The sequence below is a fragment of the Schistocerca piceifrons genome, chromosome 9, assembly GCF_021461385.2.
Source record: "Schistocerca piceifrons isolate TAMUIC-IGC-003096 chromosome 9, iqSchPice1.1, whole genome shotgun sequence".
NCBI lineage: Eukaryota > Metazoa > Arthropoda > Insecta > Orthoptera > Acrididae > Schistocerca > Schistocerca piceifrons.
The window spans coordinates 20898022-20916574 of NC_060146.1; the positions used below are offsets into that span (position 1 = coordinate 20898022).

Here is an 18553-nt window from a genome sequence, read left to right on the forward strand (position 1 = left end):
GACTGACGCCCGAACAACAGGGAACTGACATGCATTGAGACTAGAAAATAGTGGTATGTAATCTAATGTATAAGCCACTAAGGTTATGCCACGAGTTTTTATAGTATCAACTGATCACGTACACTCATGCTCATAAATTAAGGATAAGTCTTGTACATGGTGAAACAACGCTCTGGTGGGCGGTTTGTGGGTTAAATCACCTCGGAGTATAACCATGCAGTGCATCTGACCTGCAGTCGTCGCACGGTGGCACTGGCAGCAGTCCACATACGCAGAGGTGTGACAGTGCATGCCAGAGTACAGAGCAGCAAGTAAGTGCGCAGACATTTTCAGATGTGCTAATGGTGACTGTGTGTTGAAAATGGCTCAAAGAACACATATTGATGACGTTATGAGGGGTAGAATACTAGGGCAACTGGAGGCTGGGCAAACACAGCAGGTCATAGCACGGGCCCTCCGTGTGCCACTAAGTGTGATCTCAAGATTATGGCAACAATTCCAGCAGACAGGAAACGTGTCCAGGCGCTACAGTACGGACGTCCACAGTGTACAACACCATAAGAAGACCGATATCTCACCCATCAGTGCCCGCAGACGGCCACGTAGTACTGCAAGTAGTCTTGCTCAGGACCTTACCGCAGCCACTGGAACAGTTGTCTCCAGACGACTGAACAGACATGGTTTATTCGCCCAGAGATCTGCAAGGTGCAATCCACTGACCCCTGGTCACAGGAGAGCCCGTAAAGCCTGGTGTCAAGATCACAGTACATGGTCATTGGAACAGTGGTCCCAGATTATGTTCACAGACGAGTCCAGGTACAGTCTGAAAAGTGATTCTTGCATAGTTTTCATTTGGCATGAACCAGGAACCAGACACCAACCCCTTAATGTCCTTGAAAGGGAACTGCATGGTGGTCGTGGTTTGATGGTGTGGGGTGGGATTATAATTGGTGCACGTACACCCCTGCATGTCTTTGACAGAGGAACTGTAACAGGTCAGGTGTATCGGGATATCTTTTTGCACCAGTATGTCCGCCTTTTCAGGGGTGCAGTGGGTCCCCCACATTCCTCCTGATGGATGACAATGCACGGCCCCACCGAGCTGCCATCATGGAGGAGTACCTTGAAACAGAAGATATCAGGCGAATGGAGTGTCCTGCTTGTTCTCCAGACCTAAACCCCATCGTGCACGTCTGGGATACTCTTGGACGATGTATCGCTGAACATCTCCAAACCCCTACGGCACTTCAGAAGCGCCGACAGGCACTGGTGCAAGAATGGGAGGCTATACCCCAGCAGCTGCTCGACCACCCGATCCAGAGTATGCCAACCCGTTGTGCGGCCTGTGTACGTGTGCATGGTGATCTTATCCCATACTGATGTTGGGATGCCGTGGACTCAGGGGTCTGTGTCACGTGTGTTCCCTATGTGCCTATGCTATTAGCGCCAGTTTTGTGTGGTGCCACGTTGTGCCCAAAATCTGGGTTTGCAAAATAAAACCTGCAAAAAAGGATGACCAATTGCTCTGCTCTATCATTTGTGTAACATGAACAGAGATTCTCTGGAAAATGTTCATTGCACAAAGAAACCAACAAGAATGGAAATATACTATGCCAATTTGCAGCAGGGAATAATATTATAATTGAGTGTACATACTTCCCACATATAAGGATTCATCCTGGTACATGGAAGTCGACAGTCAGTGGAATAGCCAACCAGATTAACCTTATTTTAGCAAATGCCCACCACTCCACTGTGCCTATAGAGGCACAAAGCCACACAGGATCAAATTATGACTCAGATCACTATATGGTAAAATCAGCCTCAAGAGAGAAACTATCAATAGTGAATTACCAGATACCACATGACCTACTGCCATTGACAGCAATCTCGTGAATGTGGTAAACAAAAGAATTCCACATTCCTGAGCTTACCACATTCACGAGGTTTTGCTGTCTGGTATGACAATCTATATCAGTGGTTAAGTGACCAGAAAATTTAGTTGTAGCATTGGGCACCCTTTCTGTGCCGACAACCTTAATGTGGAGTAATGAATGTCACTCTTCCTTCTTCTATTGTAATTATGAACGAGGGTCACCCAGAAAGTGATGCACCACATTTTTTTTCTTTAACAATTCTTTATTGAACATAATAAGACTTACACACATGAAATAATGGTGTTTTATCTACACACCCTACTTTTCCACGTAATCGCCATCGCATTTTGTGGCCTTCCTCCAGTACAAAACAAGGGCATGTATGCCCTGTCGGTATCAATTCTTTTCCTGCTGGCGGAGCCAGTACTTCACTGTGTGAATCACAATCTCATCGTCCTCAAAATGTCTTCCACAAATGGAATCCTTTAATGGCCCAAACAATTGGAAGTCCGAGGGGGCTGGGTCAGGGCTGTAAGGTGGATGGGGTAACACTGTCCAATCCCGTTTTGCGAAGTGTTCAGTAGTCGTCAGACTTGTGTGGGGCCAAGCTTTATCATGTTGCAGCAGAATATCTCGTGGGTTGCTGTGACACCAAAGTCACCGGAAGCGCATCTTGCGCTTTGTTAACATGTTGAAATACACTTCTGAATTAATGGTACTGCCTCTTGGGCATCATATCAATGAAAATCACACCTTAACAGTCCCAGAACACGGTGATCAAGACCTTACCAGTGGAAGCAGTTGCTTCGAATTTTTTCTTCTGTGGGGAGTAGGAATGGCACCATTCCATCACCTGTCACAATCCGGAGTAAGAAATATATTCAAAACGTTGCAACAAATCAAGACAAATGTCTTTTCTGTGGGTTTTGTGATCCACCGTTAAAGACACAGTGCGACCCATCCTGCACACACTTCTGAATATCCAAGAGTGTGGATAATTGCATCCACACTTCCTTTGCTGGTTGACAGATGCAGCGCCAACTGCCGAGTCATAATGCGTCTATCCTCACAAATGACATCAGCTCGCTGCGACATGTCAGGTGTGACAGCCATGGACAGTCTCGCCGATTGCTGTAAATTGTGGAGCTCCACAAACTGCCTTCTGATGACCTCACCCTTCATGCCCAGTGACTAACTGTACTTCTGTTGACAGCAGATACTCCATAGACTTTGTACAAGCATCTGTGAATATTCCCCAAAGTTTTTTTTTTTCTCTATAATGAGAGATTCAATGACGGCACGTTGCTTGTAATGCACATCACTTACAAACGCAATTTTGAAACTGTCCTGCAAGTATGCTATCTGTCGGAAGTGACAGAAATTTGGCGCGCTCACTCATGAAACTTCAAATAATACATACATATCATTTTGCTTGCGTAGCATAGTTTTTAATTGGAAAAAAAAAAAAAAAAAAAAAAAAAAAAAAAAAAAAAATTTGTGCATTACTTTCTGGGCAGCCCTCGCACATTATTGTTCCTTTGAACTGTAGTGGATTATTTACAACAAACTTCATGAGAGAATAAATATACTGTGAAGCAATAGTCAGAATGCCCAACTCCTCAAACAGATGATTGTTAGTAGGCCCCACATACTATTCTTACAGCCCAGTTTTGAGCTTTGAAGGCTTACTTTCTTACAGATTTGTTACCCCAGAATGTTTTCCCATATGACATTGTTGAATGAAAATAGACAAAATACACCAACTTATTAATTTGTCTCTCCCAAAAATTTGCTGATTCGAAGTGCAAATATGGCTCAACTTATTTACTTCATGGGTTCTAAAATGGTCTTTTTCCAGTTTAAATTCCCATCAATATGGACAACTAAGCATTTTGAAATTCCTATTTATTATTTCCTCAAATGTTTTACACTCACCACTGATGTGGTATCCCCAGTTGTGCAGAACTGAATATGTTGTGTGTCTATAAAATTGAGGGCAAGACCATTCACAGAAAACCAGTCACTCATGCTTTTGAAAACACTGTTTACCATTTGTATGTTTCCTAAGATATGCTTGGACTGATAACAATACTAGTGTCATCTGCAAAAAGAATTAATTCCACCTGTTGTATATTAGATGGAAGACCGTTTACATATATGACAAACACCATAGGACCCACCCAAGACTGAGCCTTGGGGGAACACCCTATGCGATTTCTCCCCAGTCAGAATAATAATATAACTTTCTGTATTGTTCTGGCAACATACGATATCATGCATTGGTTCGCTACGCCATCAATCCTATAAAATTTCAATTTATCTAGGAGAAAACTGTGATTCATACAGTCAAATGCTTTAGACAGGTTGAGGAAAATACCAACTGGCACTATTTTATTATTTAATGCTTGTAAAATTTGGTTAGCAAACATGTAAATGGCATTCTCAATAGAGCAACTCATCTGAAACCCAAACCATGATTTTCTGAGGACACTGTTGTTGCCAAGGTGAGATACTATACTAGAATCACCTCCTCAAAAATTTTGGAACATGATGGGAACAATCAAGAATTCTGTAGGCACTGATTGTCATGTCTCACAGTGGGATAAACTTATTAACAGTTTACTTACTTTTTCCATTTGTCTACTTTTTATTTGGCTGCTCCTTATATAGCCCCAAAGGGAAAAAAAAAACACATGGTATGAGGTCAGGTGAACATCGAGGCCAGTGGGACAACTACGACCAATCCAACGGTCAGGTATATCAACATTCAACCAATCTCATACAGAGATATTCCAATGGGGAGGGGCTCCATCTTGTTGCCAAATGAAGTTCTCAGGTTCACCTTCTAAACAGGGAGAGAGACTTTCTTTTAACATATCCAGATGTGCCACCCAAGTTACGGTAGCTGCAGTGAAAAAAACATACTCTTCATGACGAGACACAGTGCAGAAAATATTTAGTTTTGGGAAACCTCTTTGACAATTTATAACATCAGATATGAACATTATGGTTAGTTACCTTCCTACTTAGAAGTTCTAATCCTGCTGGAACACTTCACTTGCAATTTATAACGCATACCATAGTCATCTGGCCATAAAGCATGTAACAACTGTAACTGGTATGGATACATGTGTAAACATATTCTTAAAACCTTCCACACTGTAGTCTTTGCCACAGGAAGTCCAAGACTTGCTTCCCAAACAGATTTCTTAGGACTGAAGAGAAGATGTTCTGACACCGTCAACATCCTCTTCAGACACTTTTGGTCGTCCCACACTTTTCCCTTTACACACACAAAACCAGCCATTCCGAATTGACTATACCCTCAGCAGATGTTTTTGCAACATGGGGAATCACAAACTTCGAACGAAATGAGCTTTGAATTAAAATTACAGATTAACTTTAAGCAAGTTGTAGAATGCTTTACACCCAAAAGTCGCCATTTTGAATATGCGGCACTGCAAATGGAAGCTTAACAAAGCTGTACTAATGCATGCACTTATATATAACTGTTTGAGTTACTGCATTGTGACCTTGAACCAACTAACTACAATGCTTACAGTTGGTACTCTTATATTTTATAAATGGGACATTCTTTTATAGTCACCCTGAATTATGGAAACTATGAGGGATGCAACTAGACCAACACAGGATCAATCAGATAGCCAAATGACAGTGGAAAACAACACATACTTTTTGGGAATTCTGAATTACATTCTGCTCACACATATGATAAAAAACTTAAGAAAAAAATCTGTCACAAAACTACTGTTCCTACAGAAAGTTTTATGAGTCTGTTCACCTTTTATCACTCTGGTACTACACAGATATTTTATGGTTGATTAATTCTTGGTACTGTCATAATAATCAACTAGTAATTCAAAGCGATATTACAGCTGTCACGTTTATGGAAGGTTTTCAACATTACTTGATCTGCACTAATATACCTAAGGTCTTCACCACAAGAAAAATATTCTCTTTACAATGAAGTGTATAACTGACCACAACACACCATTACTGACATAATTACTTCATTTAATACGAAATAATCTCTCTTTCAAGAGAAATTACTTCAAATGCAATGAGATTACCAAGCTTCGTCACAAATTAAAAATACTCTCACAGCTAACACAATTTACACAAGAATGAATTTGGAGCCACACATCAACTTACACATATACATTGCCACTAAAGGGTCACAAATAAATCCTCACTAATGATAAAGAACTCACTTGACTACACTCAATCCTTTTTTTGTTAGGTCCATATCATCACACATTCCCTTCAAAAAGTTCACACTTCTCCTGCATCATACAACGGCGAGTAGCCATATGCACTTTTAAATTATCCTTTCTAGCACACCGATAATTGCAGCGGGGACACTGAAACTGTGGGTCTTTACCACACTGATGCTTCATGTGTCTCCACAGCCCTTGTGGATGCCGGTAAGACTTCCCACAAGAATGACAACTATACCGTTTACGTAATACTGTCTGTGGTGTTGTCAAAGACATGTTTCTCATATAATCACTGCCAAATGCTGCATGCATATTGTTAACCCCTTGAGTGCAAAAATTCTCTTTGTATGTAAGGCTTTCACTCATACTCCTGACTTCCCTAATGTCAATTTCAGCACTGTTACAAACATCACGATAATCATCGGCACTAGGATAATCGTCGTCGTCATCCAGAGTAAGGTCTTCTACAATTTCCGTGTGATTCTCAAGGACCTCAGGTTCGGTTTCTAGTGATACATCTTCCTTGTGTACACTCAGGCTTGCTGCCTTTTTGTCAGGTAATACCACTTCAGGTACTAAAAATCGTTCATTTTCCACAATGGTCATTTCCCCACTGTCACTCTGCAACTCACTACATGCAGACTGATGAAGGACTGGAGTGTGTGACAATGAACATACAGTGGTGTGGCTACCAGACAGCAAGGTCTTTAGCATCTGAGTTGAGCTGTCACCTGGTCCACCAGTTGAGTTAGGTGTTGTGGCCAGTACTTGCCTTTGATGCACACTATCAAGATCAGGAGTAATAACTTCAAATGCATTCTGACCTGTTCCCTTATCAGAATCGGAGTGATTGATATTTTTTCTGGACTTTCGAGAAATTGGGTCTACTTCCACAGGACCTCCTCCCTGAGACAACACACATGGATGCCTGTCTCTAATTGACTGCATGTTTTCTTCTGGCTCATTCTGGCCTGAGGTAAAGCATGACACAGAAGCAGGCTGGGTTGGGAGAGTTTCTAGAGATACTGATCGAACATTTCTTCCACTGCCTTTCTGCGTGTTGGCGTCATCCACACATCCGCTGCCAGACAGTCCCCTTACCTGAAGGGACTCTGATAGCTTAAGAACGGCACTAAGCTGCTCTTGCGGTACATTTAGTTCACCACGGTACATAAAGTCCAGCAAAGCCTTAAACACATCGTATTTTACATCGTGCAGAATAATAATTGGGTGCTTCTCATAGTTTTCAGAGAACAGCTCCTCAAAATATGGACTACATGCTGAAAGAATTATCTTATGTGCTCTTAAATGATGCCCCTCAGCACTAATTGTGCAGTCTGTTAACTTCTCACTGCCCAACAGACCATCAAAAACAGACACCAAAGTAGCTTGATGCTTACTCCACCTCAAATAAACATTGTTGCTCTCATTCATCCTGTCTGTTTTCACAAGACTTGACACTCTTGTATAAAACTGGCCGAGCTACTTCAGTAATACTGTTGACTAGGAGAGTTCACTTTCCCTGGAACAACTGGGAAATATTTATCTCCGAGTCGATCATCTTCATGCAGTAAAGTAATGTTCCTCCATGTTCTGCAGAGTGAGATCTTCACTTGTTTGGAAATAACAGATAATCCACAGGATAAATTCTCCTCCAAATTGCAGATAGAGATGCTGTTCCAGAAATTTTGAGCTCCTGACCTAGTGTGTAAACAATCTTATGTTAATTCAATTATCTCCAGGAAGAATAAGTTATACAATTAGGTACAATGCATGAGTGAGGCTACTATATTCATAAAGGTAACTGAACAGAAATGGTGAGAAATTAAGAAGAATGCACAATTACATAAGTTGGAACTTAAATAGTGGCAACACTGCTGTGGAGACTCTATGCAATGGAATCTACTATTGTCGCTAATAGCACATGTTGTTGACAAACCTACCTTACCTCCAAGCAAATGGACTTGCCCGTCCCGTGTCACTGGCCCGCACACAATAGTGAGAAAAACAGTCACTTGTGAGTGAGCAGTCTAACGTAACGGCGTCACTATGTTTACTAAACAGTAACAATGGAGTTGGATCAAGATTGAATGTGCCAGAGGTCATACAGCATAATAGTGTCATCAAGGTCTTCAAGAGGCATGCGGGGAATTGGCATTTCCATACAGAACAGTGGCACGATGGCTAAAAGCCTTCAACAAAGGTCGGCAAACTGTGGCAGGCATGCATCGGGCAGGTCGTCTTAGCATCTCTGAAGAGGTATTGCATGCTGTTGCCGCGTTAGTAGACAGTGATCGACGCTATACGATTCGTGAGCTTGCCCACGAAAACTGCTTAGCGCATACGACTGTGCTTCGCATCCTGAAGGAACGCATGGACATGCGAAAAATTGCATCACGATGGGTTCTGCATGACTTGACGGGAATGCAGAAATGGATGCGTTACAACACTGCTCAGACGCGCTATGAGCACAAAGGAGAGGCTTTCTTACACCATATTGTAACACTGGATGAGACATGGGCCACATTGTACGAGCCCAAACTGAAATGCCAATCCAACAAATGGAGTCATTATGGGTCGCCGTGAAAGTGTAAAGTGCGTCAGAGCCCCAGTATGGTGAAAGCTATGGTGATACTCGTGTACAACTATAATGGTGTTATCCTAACGCATTCCAAGGCAGACCAACAATGCACAGAATTACTGATCCTTTTTGGAGCATCACCTGCGACAAGTTTTCCATCATTTTGAACGACAATGCGTGGGCACATACAGCGCAAGCTGTGGCTGCTCTGTTCGGTCGATGGGACTGGGAAGTACTGCACCATCAACCATACTCACTGGACTTATGTCCTTGTGACTGATTTGGCTCCGAAGATGAAGTAACCACTTTGTGGCATTCGGTTCAGAACTCTTCCAGAAATTTCACAGACAGTAGACCACTCCATTCACACCATCAACAGAATAGGCTCTGCGAACGGTATACTATGTATTCCTCATCGCTGGCAACGCGTTCTACACAACGCTGGTGACTACTTTGAAGGACAGTAACAGATGCAAACATTTAACTCTTTTGTATCGGTTGTGAATAAATAGTTGCCACTATTTAAGTTCCAACCCCCGTATTTCATATAAATGTTGTTGAAAACTGACCCCACACAGACATGTGATTGTTGTAGAATTTATATGTTTGTTTAGTTCCTGTTTTAACATCAATGTCTAGTTTGGCAAAATGTGCTGATAGAACATTGCCATCATCAGATGTGTTCCTACAAATCATGGATTAAATTTGCCGTAACAGTGATGGTTTTGTTGTCAATGGCAGTGGCATTGAGGTTGGGTAGCAAAATTCCACTGGTTATGCCAGCCCAGACAATTTACAGTATTACAATACATTTTGTACATGTACCTGTCTTATATTAAGTGACATATTCTCCAGCTTATACGTTATTTTGTGGAACAGTGCAATACGCAGAACGAAAAATGCCACCTATTGGAACTCACACAGATAATGACAATATTAAGATATTAAACTTTAACACGCATATTAATATACCTAAATCAATTACATTATGACACATATCAATAATGGGCATTTTTTCTTATGGAAATCACAGGAAAACACACCAAACATTTATAATGATTTTTTAATTAAAGAGAAAGCTATGAATTTACCAAGCATTTATATTGTTAATGAAACAGGTATTCCAATGTGGAGAAGCTTTTGGAGGAAGTCTTCAAAGCTGTTTTCTAACTCATAATTCAGCAACTTTTTTCTATTTTTGTGCCTTTTATGAAGTTTTTGAGTTCTTTGAATAAATCCCATTTTATATTTCACATTCTGTTAATGAAATATATGACGACCACATCTAGTATTTTAAAACAGGTGTCCAGTGAAATTAAAGTCCGAAGCTGCTGTAACTTGTAGTAACCGTTCGTGTGGAATGCATCCAAGTACTCATTGCATTACTCCACACTGCCAAGCTGACAAGTCAGTCCATAATGTAAGCAGCAGTTCTCCATTTCTGGTGGTTTTGTTAGTAATTTTGTACTTACAAATATGATGGTAATAAAACTTCCTGGCAGATTAAAACTGTGTGCCCGACCGAGACTCGAACTCGGGACCTTTGCCTTTCGCGGGCAAGTGCTCTTCCAACTGAGCTACCGAAGCACGACTCACGCCCGGTACTCACAGCTTTACTTCTGCCAGTACCTCATCTCCTACCTTCCCAACTTTACAGAAGCTCTTCTGCGAACCTTGCAGAACTAGCACTCCTGAAAGAAAGGATACTGCGGAGACATGGCATAGCCACAGCCTGGGGGATGTTTCCAGAATTAGATTTTCACTCTGCAGTGGAGTGTGCGCTGATATGAAACTTCCTGGCAGATTAAAACTGTGTGCCTGACCGAGACTCGAACTCTCTGGATGATGGTAATAGCTCGAGAAAGTAGGAATTCATCACGAGAACACACAAATTCATGCTTACATATTGAGGAATATTTAGGGGTGTGGAACACCCGTTACAATGAATTTCTATAGTTAATCGGTAAACAGTAGGTCACACTGCTTTGCAGCTACAGTTAGCTGCCACAAGATGTCAACAGAGTGGTATACATGTGTTTCTGCAACTTTAGTTGTGAATCAACATCTACATCTACACTCTGCAAACCACTGTGAGGTGCATGGCAGAGAGTACATACCACTGTACCAGTTGTTTTGGTTTCTTCCTATTCCATTCATGTATGGATTGCAGGAAGAATTACTGAATGTCTCTGTATATGCAGAGTCTAATCTTATCCTCATGATCCCTATGTGAGCAATACACAAGGGATTGTGGTATACTTCTAGAGTAATCAGTTTAAAAGGCCAGTTCTCGAAACTTTGTTAATATACTTTCTCAGGAGATAGTTTATGTCTGTCTTCAGGAGTCTGCCAGTTCAGTTCCTTAATTATCTCTGCGACACTCTCCCACAGATTAAATAAACATGTGACCATTCCGTGCTGTCATTCTCTGCAAACGTTCAATATCCCCTGTTAGTCCCAATCTGGTACAGGTCCAGCACACTTGAGCAATATTCTAGAACCGGTCACATAAGTGATTTGTGAGCTATCTCTTTTGTAGACTGATTGCACTTACCCAGCATTCTACCAATAAACCGAAGTCTACCACCTGTTTTACCCATGACAATCTATGTGATCATTTCATTTCATATCCTTACAAAGTGATACAACCAGGTATTTGTATGAGTTGGCCAATTCCAACAGTGACTCACTGGTTGGTGGGTTGGTTTAAAAGGGGGGAAAGGGACCAAACTGCTTGGTCATTGGTCCATCTCACTGGTATAATAATCGTTGGACACTACATCTTTTTGGTTTTCCGAAGTGCAAAATTTCACACTTCCGAACATTTACAGTAAGTTGCCACTCTTTGCACCACGTTCAAATCTTATCGAGATCTGACCAGACATTTATGCAGCTTCTCTCACATAGTACTTCATTATACATACCTGCATCAGCTGAAAAATGCCTCATTTTACGATCAATAGTGTGTGCAAGGCCATTAACATACAACAGGAACAGCAAGGGTCCCAACACACTTACATGAGGCATACCCAAAGTTACTTCACATCTGATGACGAGTCTATACCCGGTAACATGCTGTGTCCTCCTACCAAAAAGTCCTCAATCCAGTCACAAATTTTACTGATATGCCATACGACCGTATTTTTGACAATAAGTGTAAGGGCAATACTGAATCAAATGCTTTTTGGAAATCAAGGAACTCTGCATCTGCATGGTTGCCTTGATCCAAACTTTCAGTATGTTCAAGTTGTGTTCAACACTATCAATGTTTTTGAAATCCATGCTGCTTGGCACAGAGGCGGTCATTCTCTATGAGATACTTCATTTTGTTTGAGCTCGGAATATACTGTAAGATTTACAACAAGTCGATGTCAAGGATATTGGATGGTAGTTTTTGGATCACTTCTACTACTCATCTTATAGACAGGTGACACTTGAGCTTTTCGCCAAGAACTGGGTGCGGTTTTTTGTTAGACGGATTTACAATAGATTATAGTTAGAAGAGGCGCTAACTCAGCTGCAAAATCAGCGTAGAATCTGACGGATTCCACTGGACACTGGAGCTTTGTTCAATTTTAACAATTTTAGCTTTTCCTCAACTCCACTGACATTAATACTTATTTCATTGACCTTTTCAGTAATGTGAGGATTAAAAGGGGGGGGGGGGGGGGCAATTCTCATGGGTTTTCTTTTGTGAAGCAACATTTGAAAACTGAGCTGAGCTTTTCAGCTTTCACTTTGTTACTCACAATTTCAGATCGTGTTTCATTCGATAGGGACTGGACGCTAACTTTCGTGCCACTAACAACCGACCTTCACATATGACCAGAATTTCTTTTGGTTCTGTGAAAGATCATTTGAACATATTTCCCTATAATGATCACTGAAGGCATCACGCATTGTTCACTTGTCGGCCAAACGCATTTCATTCAGCATCTCCCATCTACAGCCCTACCACTAACAAAACTGTAATTTTCCCAATTAATTGTTGGATGATTAAAGTCTCCACCAATGATTACAGTACGAATGGGGAACTTACGTACAAGCGTTACGTACAAGTGAACTGAGGTTTTGTATAAAGTATTTGATTACATCAGGAGGTAAGTCTGCTGGGCGATAGAAGGATCCAATTATCATTTTATGCCCACCCCTGAGACTGAATCTTGCCTAAAGAATCTCACGTACAGCTTCAATTTCTATCTCCGTGGACTGCTTTCTGTACATAGTATTATATGAACTCCACTGTTTTTCACGAGTGCTTCAAATTCTGGAACTTTGTTGTGAATGCTTCGGCAGTTTACCATTTTATTTTAATACTCTCACCTGTGGGAGGTATTTCTTTCGATCTTACACTGATACTTCTTGGTTTCCTAAAAGTATCATTATCTGGATTGGATGCAGAGTAGCCTAAAAAAAAAAAAAAAAAACCTTGTGTGCATCCCACACACAGTCAGCTACCTGAGTAATAGCCTCTGATGTGTAGTGCACACCTGACCTATTTAGGGGACCCTAAAATTCTCAACACTATAGCAAAAGTCCAGGAAGTCACAACCTAACTTGTCACAGAGCCTTCGACGTCTGTGTTTCAGTCCTTCCACTCGACTCAGAACCAAAGGGTCGCGATCAGTTCTGGAGACGAGGCTGTAAATTGTGAGCTTTGCTGAAACTCAATGCGTAAGGCTGGTTTTCTTAACCTTCTCTGCCAATCACTGAAATGACCCAAGAATGACATTGGAGTCCAAATGACAGGCATCATTTGTTCCAATGTGTGCCATTCCCTTAATGTCTGCAGGAATATCCTCTTCAACAAGCTGAATGAGGCCTCCAGGCATACGCACCAAGTTCACCTGGTGTCCTTTCCTGTCCCTTGCTGCCATTTCCCTAAGGAGTATCATCATTCACCACACATTTACACTGCCAACGATTAACAGACCCCTCTTGACACCGGACAAAACAGTTTTCCCCAACACAGGTCAAGTAAGTCCCACTGGCCCAGTTTCCATTTCAGTGAAAGACAGAAGCTCAAACTTTCTGGTTAGGGGATCAGTACAACACCCTGAGTCCTCCATGGTCCCCGCCCACCATGTACAGGATGCCTAGATCAAACATTGACATGCCACTTGTGGTCAAGTGGACAGGTAATGACAAATCCTATACTTTCTCCGGAGGAAACAGGATCGACAAGAAAGGATAGTACCTGAGGTGCCTCTGGTACAGGTATCTCAGGTACACAACTCTCGGGAACTCTTCGAACACACCGATTCGCAGTAGCTGCTAATCGCTTGACACTAGTCAGGGTGATTCCCAGCTGCTTATGAACATCAACCAACTCATCCCGTGTTTGAGAATAGCATTCACAGTGGGGCTGCATTTTTGCTGGTGCAATGTACTACAAGGAGTGAACAAGTAACTTTAAATTAAACCTGCTGATAATCTGTTGAGCTAAAAAGTTGCTAATTCCTAATAAGAATAGGACTTTGTGATGTGCTATTGAAATACGATGGCATTTTCTGTGGTTTATGGCCCCAACATGCCACTCTCATCCAGCAAGAAGTCAAAGTAGCTATTTCATTGCAGTTTTGTATGTATTTTGCACAAGATATGTATTTTGCATAAGATAAAATATTGCAGTATATAAATAACAGCAAATTTTCATCAAAAGAATGACAGAAACTTGTGCTTACATATTGAGGAACAATACAAATGAATGAGTGAAGCAAAACTGTGGAAATCTGTGGAACTAATTTCCAAAGATTTATTGTATACAACGATCAACCGGTACATTACGAACACCTACCTAATAACCGGTATGTCTACCTTAAGCATAAATAACAGGGGCAACAAACCATGATGTAGTAGCAATGAGGCCTCTGTAGGTCCCTGGAACTAATTGGCACCAAATCTGCACACACAAGTCACCTAATTTCTGTAAATTCTGGTGAGGTGAAGGGGGTTGGTCACGATAATCTCTGCTCCCAAATTCAAACACGTCCCAGATGTTTTCAATTGGGTTCAGGTCTGGCGAACTGGGGGCCAGCACATCAATTGGAGTCCACCACTGTGTTCCCATTCCATCACACCCCTGTCCTCTTGACAAGGTGCATTATCTTGTTGAAAAATGCCGCTCCCATAGGGAAACATGATTGTGATGAAGCAGTGTACACGGTCTGCAACCAGTGTACTACACTCCTTGTCCATCATGGTGCTCTGCACGAGCTCCACTGGACTCATGGATGCCCATGTGAAATGTTCTACTGTGCGAAATTGAGCAGCCACCAGCTTGTCTTCATTCCGCAGTACATGTGTCAAGGAGTTGTTCTCCTGGAAGATGACGGAGTTGTACCATCCCATCGGCACGATGAAGGTATCGGGATTCACCAGACCATGCAACACACTGCCACTCTGTCAACGTCTAGTGGCGATGATCACATGCCCACTGGCACATGCACAGATCGTCGGCTGTGGAGGGCCATCGTTATGAGTGTGTGGTGCACTGCATGTTTAGACACACTTTGTCCAGCATTAAAGTCAGATGTTAGTTCCGTCACAATTCGCCACCTGTCCTGTTTTACTAGTCTGCCCAGTTTATGATGTCCCACAACTGTAATGAGGGGTGGCCACCCAAACCCACAGGGTCTGGTCATGGTTTCACTTTGGTTTCGCCACATATTGAAGGTACTCACCACAGCAATCCTCAAACATCTGACAAATCGTGCAGTTTTCGAAACACTTGTGCTGAGCCTCCGGGCCATCACATCTCCCCTCAGTCAAACTCTAATAGACTGTGCACCTTCCCCCAGGACAGCACACTCGCCAGCATTACATGCACCACGCGTATGTCTGACTAGCAATCATTCCTCACCAGGTGACACAGCTATCGCCTGGATGGGTTTCTATCGACAGTAGGTCGGCGGTCAATGTTCTGGCTGATCAGTGAAGCACAGGACAGAATTCAACAGTTCTCAAATTCTGAACTTCAAGTAATAGTTTATTTTACTTTCTTTCTAATAATAACTGTATAAAAAAACTGCACATGAATTTTACTAATGGTAAACCCAAACTGCAGATGCCAACATCTCATTTACTAGTCCATTTTCTAAAGATTGCATACCTCTATCGGTAAAAACGTTTATAAAACTTTATAAACATTTACAAAATTGCTTTGTTGGCAGTCTGTCCACCCGTCTGCCTGCTGAGAACTCTTTCTCTCATGATGGTTACAAATATGGTGTTGAAATTTATCTTACATTCTGAGGTCTACAGTACATTTGCGGTGTAAAAAATTTAAACCTCAAGGTTAAATCAATCAAAATATACTGCCAGTTATGTCACATTTTTATAGTTGGAATCTCACTCATCAAAACCTACGGAGTACTTCCCGTTGAGCTAGAATCATGGAATTGGACAAGAAGCAGAATTTCATAGTACAAGAGAAAAAATCTGAAAATTGTTAAATTTTAATTGTATCACATAGAAAATATCTTTTTACCATTACAATATACATTGCATTCATCATCCGCCAAAAGCATAATAGAAAAATATTACCTCACACAAACATTAGATGAGGACGGATGAACTATCTATACACTTAACTAAGGTTGTATAGAACCTCAGGACACGGGTCATACTTGCATTTGGCTCATTTTTATTTTTTAATTTATCATTGTCTATTTAGTTTGAAGTAACTCTTTATTGTAAGGAAACCCAGATATTTTATAATCTTATTAGTGCCATCACTCACCTGGTTGTCAGCACACATTTGAAATTTGGCTCAAAGTTGCCTGCAGCCTTTCTTTGTAATGGTGCAAAAGTGTGCTGCCCTGTGACCTCACTCTCTGGCTTGACGATGCTTCAGACAGCAAGGCATAAATAAATGTCAAAGAAAGGCCACAGCTCCGATGCTCATGCGAGGTGTAAGGTGAGTTAATGATGTCACAATGGCATCAAATGTCACAACAATTCTTCCCAACTCCATCGTGGACATGCCACATGATAGAAAGGTTGTCACACCTTCTCCTACACACATTCCACCCCTTCTTTTCACATCTCTGCGATGGAGGGCAGAATTTCGACACCCTGCATTGAAATCACGTGGTATTCTCGCGTGTGGCTGAGGCCAACATTTCAGACACATCAACATGAAAGGAACTAAGGAGCTGACATTAGGGTCATCAATGAAACCAGCCCTTCCCTTTGGACACTGATTCTAACACATTTCGTGGTCGAAAATGACAGTTTGCAGTGGAATAAGCAACAGGATGACATTCTTGACAACATTAGACAATGCTGATGATTCAGTCCTACTCTAACTGCACTGTGTGCCTGCAATGCCACTGAACACGGTTTGACCCCCTTTGGAGCACAGTGCGACCACAATTTTTGTTCTGGTATGCAGAGTGGAGCCCCTAAGGACCCTTCAAAACCATACAACAAAATTTGAATGTGATCTGAAGCATGAAAACTGTTCATGATTTTTCAGTCCCCCTGTGGCATGATCACCGTGGGGTGCAACTCTGACATGTGCACGAATAAAGTGACAAAGGGTCCCGATAAGACATCCGAGTTCGCAACATCTCGTTCAATGTCCCATGCACCTTCATTTAGAGTACCTTAAACATGTACCTGTCTGACCCATTCAGCCTTGTGGCTACTCTGGCACCTAGGACAGGCAACTGCTTCAAGTCCCCTTAGTTGGGGCTGCCTGCCATCACTGTCAAGAATGTCATCCTGTTGCTCACCCGACTATGGACTGTTTGCTCATAACACAGCGAACTGTCATTTTCAACTATTAAATGTGTGGCAATAAATGCCCCAAGGAAAAGTGTTGTTTCACTGATGCTCTTTCTGCCATGTCATGTAGAATCTGAATGATGGTGCGTCCAAAGTGTTTTCCTCGGCCACCTATACAAAAACCGTGTGATTTCAATGTGGGTGTCACAGTTCTACTCTCCATTGCAGAGGCGTCAAAAGAAGGGGTGAAATGTGGGTAAGAGGGAGTGTGAAAACCTCCCTGTTGTGTGAGACATCCATGACAACATGGGACAGAATGGTGGTGAACTTTAGCACCAATGTGACAATGTTTACCCACCTTACACCTCACATCAACTTCCGAGCTGTGGACATTTTTTCCCAATTTGTATCAACACCCTCTGAAGCTTCGCCATAAGGCCAAGGGTGACGTAGCAGGGAATTACACTGAGCCAGAGGACAGTTGTAGGCAACTTTGAGCCAAATTTTGAACTTGTGCTTCATGATGGGAGACAATTAGGGGGTCTCCAAAAAAGTTATCCTTTAATTTTGTGGTCCAGTGTGAATTATAAAGAGAGCGCTGTCGGACAAAGGTAGCAAATTGTGCACACATCTACCTAACCCTTCTAGCAGACATTGCTCGAAAGTGTCATGAGCTCAATTTGGAAAGGAAAACTGGATTTGTCATGCTGCAAGAATACGTTCAGGGAAAAAGTAAATTGCTCATCTGTTGTGTCTACTATTTTGCACTGTTCATTCTAAGTATTCCCACTGCAGAGCACAACTGAGGAAGCTTTTACGATTATGTGAAATTTTACTTTTTAGCTAAATCTGATTGATAGGGATGCTTTCTTAACAAAACAAACACTTTGTGATTTCTTGAACTTTTTCTTGAGTAAATGATATGTATTAACATGCGGTACAATTACTTGTGATTTCCGAATTTTAAATTTACTATAACTGAGGTGTCACAAGTTAAATATAATATTTGTATAAGTGTGATAGCTTAACACCACAATTATCCTTCATAGTCCCCATCACTCCATCACAAATTAAATTCAGTGCAAGTGTGGAGATGTTATTTTGAGCAGTCTTCTATGTGCCATAAA

At 41.7% G+C, this 18553-nt stretch overlaps 1 protein-coding gene across 12 annotated transcripts in view; it reads right to left on the minus strand.

Moving 5' to 3' along the window:
* Window positions 1-18553, minus strand: part of LOC124717296 (longitudinals lacking protein, isoforms N/O/W/X/Y-like) — a 269156-nt gene that overhangs the window by 180954 nt on the left and 69649 nt on the right. For 2 of the 12 annotated variants that reach the window (XM_047244122.1, XM_047244121.1), the window contains one exon: window positions 5732-7816. The exons of the other annotated variants lie outside the window; for them this stretch is intronic. In XM_047244122.1, the coding sequence (XP_047100078.1) occupies window positions 6149-7549 (1401 nt within the window). In that variant the 5' untranslated portion in view covers window positions 7550-7816 and the 3' untranslated portion in view covers window positions 5732-6148. Of the gene's footprint in view, window positions 1-5731; window positions 7817-18553 lie in introns of those variants that run through there. 12 annotated transcript variants of the gene reach the window in all.